General features: G+C 33.6%; 1 protein-coding gene across 2 annotated transcripts in view; it reads left to right on the top strand.

Annotated features, from left to right (window-relative positions):
- Positions 1–215: 215 nt before the first annotated feature.
- The window catches only part of LOC138934309 (uncharacterized), a 50,980-nt gene continuing 39,936 nt past the window's right edge, over positions 216–11,259 (top strand). For both annotated transcript variants that reach the window (XM_070297940.1, XM_070297935.1), the window contains exon 1: positions 216–1,499. In XM_070297940.1, the coding sequence (XP_070154041.1) occupies positions 1,477–1,499 (23 nt within the window). In that variant the 5' untranslated portion in view covers positions 216–1,476. The remainder of the gene's footprint in view (positions 1,500–11,259) is intronic.

Genomic DNA, 11,259 nt, shown 5'->3' with positions numbered 1-11,259 from the left:
TTACAACCATGAATATTATTAAACCTGACGTGTAAAATTAGTCGACTAACTGTCGACTAACCGAACACATTTTTTTTTTCTCTTAAATAAGAATATTTTATTAGGAATGTTCATATGTGGTGTGTGAGCTGCTTTTCAGATATATTCCTTCTTGAATCTTACACATTCTATTCAACGATTATTCTCGTTGTATTATCGTTTCGCCATGAAAATTGATCGAGATTTTGTAATATAAGCTCTCTCTCTCTCTCTCTCTCTTTCTCTCGAGCCGCGCTTCTTTGTTTATATCTGAATGTTTTGATCCAACTTTTTTGAACGCTTCTGTACCGAGTTCGGCGACGCGGTCCTCCCCTCTCCTCATCTATCCGTCCAGCCTAAATTTTCCGTAATCGTGTCAGTCTCTTCACACAAGCGCGAGTCTCAAGACGAATTACGGTCGCGCTCCGTGTTTCTCGCGTCTTTTTATCCGTCGAAAGTGAGATCCGCGTACGAACGAGTGTCGGGGGGATCTTGTATCGAATAACAGGCGATTATCCGAGTGTAATATATTAACCCGTGTAATCGTGATTAAGGCATCTTTCGATATATATATACTCGCAAACGACAAGATTTTTCCCACGCATCTTTTATCTATCGAAAATGAATTTCGCATCCGAACGAATATTCGAAATATCCGAATCGAGAGTAATTTGTAGTTTTGATATATCGACTTTATAATACGATACAACGATCGATGAATACATTATTTAACATATTTTTAGGCGCTGAAATAATTTACTCGCTGTCGTATATAATAATATTGCGTTGAAAATATAAGCGCGTCGCGTTCCACACGTTTCTGCTTTAATATTCTTTAATATTGTTTTCAAATGTAATCCTTTTTTCAGAGTTATATTCACAATTTCATAAATCGAGATCGCAAAAGAGCGTCGCTCGAGCTAATTTGATTTATCTCGCGCAGGATTCTTCGCGTACGGTTTATTTCTTGGAAGAGACGCGCTCGCTCCTTTTCCTGGAACGGATATTCGACGACGCGTCCCCCCCTCCCCATCTACTACTACTCAACCTGCCTAAATTTTCCGTAACCGTTACAGTAACCGTCGTATTGCATTAGCGTGCGAGATTGAAATATTCTTTCCGTATTTCTCGCCTTTTTTTATCCATCACAAGTTTATCCCGTGTATAAAGTGGATGTCGTGAGTATCGGGAATGTCGATTAGAATCACGGAAAATCGTCTCCGTCCATTTATTAATACGCGATTATATGTTCTTTCATGTTTATAATCGGCATGGAAATAATTTTACCGCGTCATTGCATATGGCGGATTTTGGACTACGAGTGAAATAGTGATTATGAGAACAGTGATTATGCACGAGTGGACAAATTGATAGACTGTCTCGTCTCAATTTGAAGCGAAGGGAGCAACCGGAAACGGAAAGGATCTCGCGATGACCAGATGCGGAAAGAAGTGAGACATGCAAGGGCGGTGCATCGGTCGGTCAGTAGAATTTATTATTAAACATTTAAAATTGTCAATATAATTTTTAGTTTATGGAAACAATAGTATTGAAAAATCGGGGGGATTTTTTTTTTTTTATTAATGATTTATAGCTCATGTATAAATATTTAGAATTATAACTGACCATATTATCTTTGCCTTGATTATTTCTATTATTCGTCATTGATGATTACTGATGATTTCATAATTATAATCGTTGAGCGCATTAATTTTACTATTTTATTAGCATTCGAAATCATCATTAATACGATTACATTTTATTTAACTCTGATCACTCTGTAATCTTAACATCTTTAACGCGTCATTTTTAGAGAATGAAAATTATCAAACATGTGCATTAACAAAATTAATCATATAAATATTTAGAATTAAAACTGACCATATTATTTTTGCCTTGATTATTTCTATTATTCGTCATTGATGATTACTGATGATTTCATAATTATAATCGTTGAGCGCATTAATTTTACTATTTTATTAGCATTCGAAATCATCATTAATACGATTACATTTTATTTAACTCTGATCACTCTGTAATCTTAACATCCTTAACGCGTCATTTTTAGAGAATGAAAATTATCAAACATGTGCATTAACGAAATTAACAATATGCGTGTCAATTTATTTTTTAATTTATGGAAACGATGATATTGAAAAATCGAGTTGTTTTTTGATTAATTATTTATAATCTGATAATCATATAAATATTTAGAATTAAAACTGACCATATTATCTTTGCCTTGATTATTTCTATTATTCATCATTGATGATTATTAATGATTTCATAATTATAATCGTTGAGCGCATTAATTTTACTATTTTATTAGCATTCGAAATCATCATTAATACGATTACATTTTATTTAACTCTGATCACTCTGTAATCTTAACATATATCTCTAACGCGTCATTCTTAAAAAATGAAAATTATCCAACATGTATATTAACAAAATTAAGAATACGCATTTTGTCTAAAAAAGACGGGAGAAAGAAACGGTGAAATTAATGCGCTTTTAAAGCTTAAATTACATCTCCAATATGCAATAATAAATTTAAAATACATATAGCGAATATATATAGAGTTTAAAATAGCTCGTGATTGAAAATTATATTTAGACTTTAAGTATTTGTTTTTTAACATACCGTAAAGCTTTTTATTATGTCAGGTATTTTGCATAATTTATATTTAAACTATATTTAAATGGTTCTATATTAAAGTGCATTTGTCTGTCCCCTAATGCATTTGCATTTTTCTTCTCATGATGATCGAGCAGTTTGACGAGACGTAGTGAAAACAATGAAGGAGAAATTTTTAATAACGATGTCAAGTTTTTAAACGAGAGTGATGTTATGAAAAAAATTATTAATTATCAAGTAATTAAAAAATAAATTGAAAATTTATAATACAAAATTTTTATAATGTATACATATCTAACTATATATACATATCGTTATTCTAAATATATTTTTTTTCACTTTATTGTAGTTTATTTTTATATAACGTACTTTTATACGTATAATGCTGTCCATTTAAATTGTAGATTTTAGATAAATTTTTCATTTGTTTCACAGTAAATCAAAACGCGATAAATTACATATTCAGAGTAAAACGAAACAAAAGAAAATATTACTTAGATTATTATGTTGTATTGTAATATTCATTCCACGTTAATTCGTTTCTAGTCTGGGCTATTCATTATCGACCCATATTAAGTTAGCCCCCCCACCAACGCCAAATTAAATCGAATACATCAAATAATTTAGTGCTAATTATGTGCTAATTAGTTGCCGTAGTCCGAATTTTGTTGCTCAAACCGTTTAGCAGGAATTTACATTCAAAGTGGGGGGTGCTAGCTTGACATTAAGCCAGCCCCCCCCCCCCCCCCATAGTGAAAAAAATATATATAAAGCTCGAATCAAAAAATAAAATACACTAGAATTTGTTGCTATTTTGTTGTTCTAAAATAACATAAAAATATTTTAAAAAAAGTATATTATTTAATTAATACCACTATATACTCAGTCTCGCCGCGCCGTACCATTCACTTGCGCGAAGTAAAAGTAAATAAAAAAATGTATCGCTCGCATGTATTTGGTACTAAAATAATCTGTGGACGATGTACTATCGAAATATATAAGGAACTGAATTTGTTGCTCGTCTTAAAGTATTAAAAATCGATACTTTGTCGCCGCGGACTCTATACGACGCGCTCTTATATTATATAAATTAACTAAAAGAATTTGTTGCTCGCATGTTTTTGGTATTAAAATAATCTGTGGACAATATACTATCGAGATATATAAAAGTTTGAATTTGTTGCTCTTTACAGGATATATATGATTATCTTTTATCGTTCTACATCTCCAAATTTCATTTTTGTTAGTTTCAAACAGTTTTGCATATATGTATATATATAAAAAGACATAGTAGTGTCTTACGCCAATATGTAATATATATGTTTCTTGAAAAGAGAAGTCTTTTCATGTCATTGTGTGTGCCGAAATGTTCGGCAGCGCTTTGTATCGTTTGAAAGTAGATAAAGGCACGTTTTGTTTTGACATCGGATCCGAGTCGCGCACGACTATCTCGCGTTCCTTCTTTTTTATAGTTTCTTATATATTTCGATAGTACATCGTCCACAGATTATTTTAATACCAAAAACATGCGAGCAACAAATTCTTTTAGTTAATTTATATAATATAAGAGCGCGTCGTATAGGGTCCGCGGCGACAAAGTATCGATTTTTAATACTTTAAGACAAGCAACAAATTCAGTTTCTTATATATTTCGATAGTATATTGTCCACAGATTATTTTAATACCAAAAACATGCGAGCAACAAATTCTTTTAGTTAATTTATATAATATAAGAGCGCGTCGTATAGGGTCCGCGGCGACAAAGTATCGATTTTTGATACTTTAAGACGAGCAACAAATTCAGTTTCTTATATATTTCGATAGTACATCGTCCACAGATTATTTTAGTACCAAATACATGCGAGCGATACATTTTTTTATTTACTTTTACTTCGCGCAAGTGAATGGTACGGCGCGGCGAGACTGAGTATATAGTGGTATTAATTAAATAATATACTTTTTTAAAAATATTTTTATGTTATTTTAGAGCAACAAAATAGCAACAAATTCTAGTGTATTTTATTTTTTGATTCGAGCTTTATATATATTTTTTTCACTATGGAGGGGGGGCTGGCTTAATGTCAAGCTAGCACCCCCCACTTTGAATATAAATTCCTGCTAAACGGTTTGAGCAACAAAATTCAGACTACGGCAACTAATTAGCACATAATTAGCACTAAATTATTTGATGTATTTGATTTAATTTGGCGTTGGTGGGGGGGCTAACTTAATATGGGTAATGTTGCTCAGCACGTGCAAGTCACGCTTGCTTGGGATCCAGCATCTTTTCATTTTCGATCGATGGATTGCGCGCGCAAGACGATTATGCAACAGGTGATGGAAACCGTACCGTGCGTCGTCGTCGATTACATATGGTGGTGATCAAATAATAAGGATAATTATAAGGATAAATATATGTATATTAATGGTAATGCAAATATCTATCAGATACATATATGTACGGTAGATGACGTCAAAAGTGATGAAATTCACGCGAGCCGTTCTTGAATTTCTTATATCGACACGTACAAACAATTTTTATAAAATCGATTTAACTCTATATAACAGGTTTTTGACGTACGTTAGAGGTTTTGCTAATAATTGCCGTCATCTTTTTGTTAAAACATTTTTGGAGCAATTATTTTTCTTCCTATTTTTTTACGCTTTTCATGTTATATAAATAATTTATATTTTATTTGAAGATCTAGTGTTTTTGTTCTATTTCTTTCTATTAGAGAATAACGATATAATATAATTTATTGTAATTTGTAATATTACAATATAATTTATGTAAATAGGAATTTTACAGAAAAACAATGCAGAGAATTGGCCGTTTTATTATTTGTTTTAAGTCTATCCATAGTCGGTAATATGGTGCTATCGTTGACGGCCGATGGCAATAAAAGCCATTATTTCTTTAAAAACATCAATTTTGTTTATATCTAAAATAGAAAATTATTATACATAACATTATGTAATATTGTATAATCTAAGAATATCTTACGAAAGAGATATATTTCATAAAAATATTACACTACACAATATTTATATCTGTAAGCTTTTCTTCAGTAAAGCTTCAAGCTTTAAATCGAAGTTGAAATTAAGCTCACTCAGTCGATAATTATTGTAATATTAGATTATATATATATATATATATATATATATATATATATATATATATATATATACTTTTGTTTTAAAACATATATAAAGTATTGCGGCGTCTTTTATATTTATAAACAAATACTTAAAATACCTTGATAAAGTAACGAGTTTTTCAATCAATTTTTTTGTTAAGTAACTATTTCGCTCGAAAGCAGTTAATAGCAATCTAAACTTCGAAAAAAGAAAGATTCTTTTATAATTTAATTATCTAAGATACAAAGTTAAATAATAAAATTTTATCATAATGTTCTATATTTAAATTCTTAAATAAATATTATTTTGGGGGAAATGTTTATTCCAGATGTGTATATTTATCAAAATATTTATTATCTAATGTTATAAGGAAAAAGCAATGAATAATATATTTTGTCTATATTTTTTCTCAAAAGAGAAAAAAATGACTTTTTAAATTCGTGAAAAACTCGGTTCTTGAAATCAAGTTGAATGTCTTTGAAACACTTTGCGTGTATAGACAGCGTGTCGGTTTGTTTTACGCGATTTGTAGCCGCATTGCTTTATTTATACGATCATACGTAAATGCGAGGGATTCTACTCGCGAATGACAATACTCTCCCGGAGGAAACCACTCGTTTTATGATGGCCATTCGAGCTTGTATTCTACTGTCCGCCAGCGACAATTTATTGCCGATGTTCGTCCCGGCTTTACGATACCTCCGTTTACCTACGAGCGCGCTCTTTCACTCTCACTCAAGATATATCAGCCCGTATTGATTATGCCAGTAGTAGTCTAAGCGACGTGTTAGTATCGATCGGTGATAGGTGTGGGCGCACGTTCCAGTTTTCTCGGCCCGAATTGCTCGATTTCCTATGCCCGTTTAAATTTCATGTCGAATTTTTGCGGTCCGGACTGCTGCCGTGATCGCGATCGATAGTCGAAAAAAAGTCGTAGATTGGGACACGACCGGAAATTTAAAAGGATCCGAGATTATCACATGTACTATAGGCATATCTGATTTTTGTATCGACATTAACTATACATTATTGATTTCCCGATTTTTTAAAATAATTTCAGATTTATATGGATCTCGAATTAATCAAGGGAAAAGAGTTAAATATAAAATTTAATAACATTATAAAATAATTATTCAACAATCGTGAAAATTTATTTTACTTTTTCTACATAATCGTGTAAAAATGTTGCGTGTCTCGGATTACCTTAGCTTGTACGTAAATAAAAAGATTTTAACATTTTTTTAGATTTTAAATTTTTTTCTCTTTTTCTTTCTTTCTATATTTTAAAGTTCACGCAGGCGTAACTTTGACATAATTTATTCATTATTACCTGAGTAAACTGATATTACACGTAAATAATGCATACAATATATAGAAACAATATATTATTTGTAGTAGTAATTTAACTTCTTTTATATTGTAGAATATAACGTAACTTTACTCACTTAATCTTTAACAGAAACATGTATTTTAGAAAAGATTTGCATTACTATTACATTCTTCAGCAACTTTTTCCTATTCTATATTATATTATGTATATATAATTTTCCATGCGTTTTTAAAATCTACATTATATATATATATATCAAAGACTATAATTTCTTATTTATTACACTAATTTTTTTCTTATTTTCAAGAGATCTGCATTTTTGTACTAAAATTCTTTTCAACATAAACACCTTAATTAACTTCCCGCAAGAATCGCAGAACACTGGCGCGTTACAAGCTTGTCCCTTCCGAAATCAAACCATATTGTCGGTGGGGGTGAAGGAGGGAGGGGGATGATATCGGTTGGGGTCTAACGACGACGCGCGGCGCAATCCTTCCCGATCGCGCCGTAAGGGAAGGGAGTTGAGGGAGGACGCCTCGAAAAAGGGAGCGCAGTCGCGCGCGGCGAACGAGCACCCCCGCACGAACAGCCGCCCCGTCGTGTCAGTCTCGGCCGGTCGACGGCGGCCGAAAGTCACGGTCGCAGATGGACGAGAGAGAACGAGGGGGCGGCAGACCTGGACGGCGGTGAGGGACCTGGATGGCCGGTGGCGGAGACCGACATCTCCGAAGAGGAACGGGCGAGTCGGAGGGAAGAGGAAGCGCCTGTTGGGTCGGAAAAGAGTCCGTTTCGTCAGTGTCGTACGTTGTTTCCGTGAAATCGGACGGAAACCGGAGAGTCACTCGGCCCCCGAGTTATCGGGGCCCGCACGGCGCGGCGATGGGAGGGCGCGAAAGCGGAACCACACGCGCTTTTTCGTGCTCAGTATACGCGCCGCGCTCGATCCGTGCGTTGCCGTGTTCGCGTAGTCGAGGTATATCGCCCCAGAGTGTCAAACCCTTGCGTAAGATAGGTGAATCTAGAGGAATCGCGTTTTTATACCGTGATATTGAATTCCAAATTTTTAACATCGGGAAACTCGTCCCTTGAAAAGTTTTGAATATTTTTTTATATAATTTTTCTTCTTAAATAACAATACGATATACTGAGACGCTAAAAAGTGAATTTCATCGTATATTTTAATCTTATTGAGAAATTAAATTTATTAATTTGCGAACTATTAAGAAATCTGGAATTATCAGAAAGAAAGATATATATTCTCGGATCTTAAAACAAATATTTATAGATTTAAAGATTTGGAATTCATAATTTTGTGGCGCAGACTGCCGTTAAAGTTCATTCTTTAGTAAAAACTCGTCTGACGATAAAATTTTCGGTGTTATCGGTCTGTTATTTTATTATTTTTTTTTTTTATCGCGAAAAGTAAACTCGATAAAATTATTACATTGAAACGACGTGTATTTGTTTTTAGCGCAATCTAATATTGGCAATGTCGGCAAAGTTAATTTTTACGTATAGCACGAGAATTTTTGCGTTCAGAGAAATGTAACGGCATTTTACATTGTTTTGTGAAACGTGAAAGGACCATTTTGCGGTACGTGTGAAGAATATCCATTTCCTTTCCTGACCTTGTACGTGGGGGAAAAAAAACCGGTTCGTGGATAACATTCATCGCATTCATTAGTTGTTAGATCTCTATATACGATCAATCTTTATTTTTATAGTTAGTTTTACGGAATTAAATTTGAATATTATAAGATATTATCTCTAATGTAAGTATAATTTTTTTTTCATTGTGGAGGATTTTCTCGATGAGAGAAATTTTCGGAAAAATAACGCGATAGGAGAATCCAAATATATTTTTCATTGTTGCAAAATATAATTTTGTTTGACGTATTGATTTGTTATTCTTTAGCAAACAACCTAAAGAAATTTTTCGAGAAATTTACAAGTTCCCTGTCAGATGGCTGAGATGCGCGCATCCAGTGAATTTTGCGTATGTCATATTTAGTTAGGCATATAAGTAAAGCGACATATATATGAGTGTGTGACGGAAGAAGGGTGGCTTCGGCACGTATGACACGCAGACACGTGGTGGACGGACGTTGAGAATCGTAGCATCATTCAGAAAGTAAAGAGCATAGTTTTCGTGTTGGTAGTTCTTGCTTCTGGCAACGTTCGATTTTGTTCTTGAAATACACTAGTAAATCGCATTCGATCGTTCGAAGCGAATATTCTCTACATGAAATTTAGATTCGATCGTTACGACGTGATTGTTATTCTCCTTTCCTTAAGCGTTATCGATCTTTAGATATACACGTTACATTTTAGAGGAGCCTTCTTCTATTTTGTTTCTATTTGCATAATCTATTTTCTTGCGAAATCGATGCCACGATTACAATTATAAGTTCGTCGCTATTTTTGTATTTTGTTTAGTTTCTTGTTCAAGATCATTTTCTCCCATTATGTCTTTGATTTCGGGAATTGAAATTGACATAATTAAAATTTTCAAGCTACAAATATACGATGAATTTTTAATTTATTCTTTAGATATACACGTTACATTTTAGAGGAGCCTTCTTCTATTTTGTTTCTATTTGCATAATCTATTTTCTTGCGAAATCGATGCCACGATTACAATTATAAGTTCGTCGCTATTTTTGTATTTTGTTTAGTTTCTTGTTCAAGATCATTTTCTCCCATTATGTCTTTGATTTCGGGAATTGAAATTGACATAATTAAAATTTTCAAGCTACAAATATACGATGAATTTTTAATTTATTCTTGAAACAATGAAAATGTGTGCCCGTGAAGTTTGTATTCTTCTATAAATAACATTGAGAACGGAACTTGGCGCGAAATTGTACTCGTTTCCTGATTTCTGAATCCGAATAACGAGTCCCCACGTGCGAAACACGTGTCGTGTCACTGTCACTGGCAGCGAAATGGAAAGTACGTTGCGGGAAACCAGTTTCAACGGAATGGGTAATGGGTAATAATGCAATAAGGTCCCTCTCTTACACTACAATGTTTTCGTTTGACGTCACAGAGTGAGGAAAGAATCTATTAAACCGGGATGAAAAAACTCGCAATTTATTTGATTGACAGTTACACTTTACAATATCGTTCTCATTCAAATATTATCTGTTCTATCGGAGGAGAAAAAAGAGCGGACATTCTATAATTGTGTATGCAGTATTTATGTATTAGCTACGTTCGGAAACGGCCTTGCGCTGGTATTGTTGCAGTCGGTGGTTGCGATCGAATGGTCGCAGCGTAATACTTATATAATCGATGTGTTTGATGTTGCGACATCGCTGACGTATACAAATGCTCGCGATATTTTATTTTGTTTAGACATTTTTTTATTATCTTCGATATTTATTTAAATAATTATGCGAAGACATTCTTCCACATATATACTTCTAGTATAAGGTGGCAATACATTGCAGTAGAAAAAAAATGCAAAATGAATGATTTCACGCTGAGAGTATATTTTATTTTAATTCAAAAATAATAATTTTGAAAATCAATAAAATACGTTTTACGTACAACACATCTTTTTACAAGAGAATACACAGTATATTTTGTATCTCCAATAAAAAGATGGGATAGTTTATGTGCTCTTGAACGACGTCAAGGCGCTTGAAACGTGCATGTTTCGCGAAAAGTAACATTACGTAAGAAACGTCGGTCATGCCAAAAATGGTCATCGCAAGACCTTGCCCGCTCTTTCTCATCCTCTCCTGTTTTGTGCGTTCCTTTTCTCGGCATAGCGGCTATTGCTTCATCGAATCGACATTACGTTAAAGTAGGCCACGACTCACAATGCTTGTACTGTTTTACAAATACATATTTGACAACTTCTTGGTAAGATATTGCGTATACAAAGCAACGTTAATTTTTGTAATGATGTTTAACTTAAGGCTGTATCAAGATCACATTGAGACAATGATCGATCTACGAGGTGAATCGGTGTTACTGCGAGGGTTCTGGCGGGTCTTGGCACTGGAAGAATTCACAGATGTGTAATGTGTAATCGTGGATCATCCAATGCCATCACTTGCTGGATACCGAACCATCGAAAAACCATTCATACATCGTTTTGAATATCTCAGGTCCCCCCCCCCCCCCC

Source organism: Polyergus mexicanus, unplaced genomic scaffold (genome assembly GCF_030449975.1).
Source record: "Polyergus mexicanus isolate NDT 795.1 unplaced genomic scaffold, iyPolMexi1.0 SCAF_1, whole genome shotgun sequence".
Taxonomy (NCBI): Eukaryota; Metazoa; Arthropoda; class Insecta; order Hymenoptera; family Formicidae; genus Polyergus; species Polyergus mexicanus.
The sequence above is the reverse complement of the archived record's forward strand: the minus strand, read 5'-3'. Positions and strand labels throughout refer to the sequence as shown.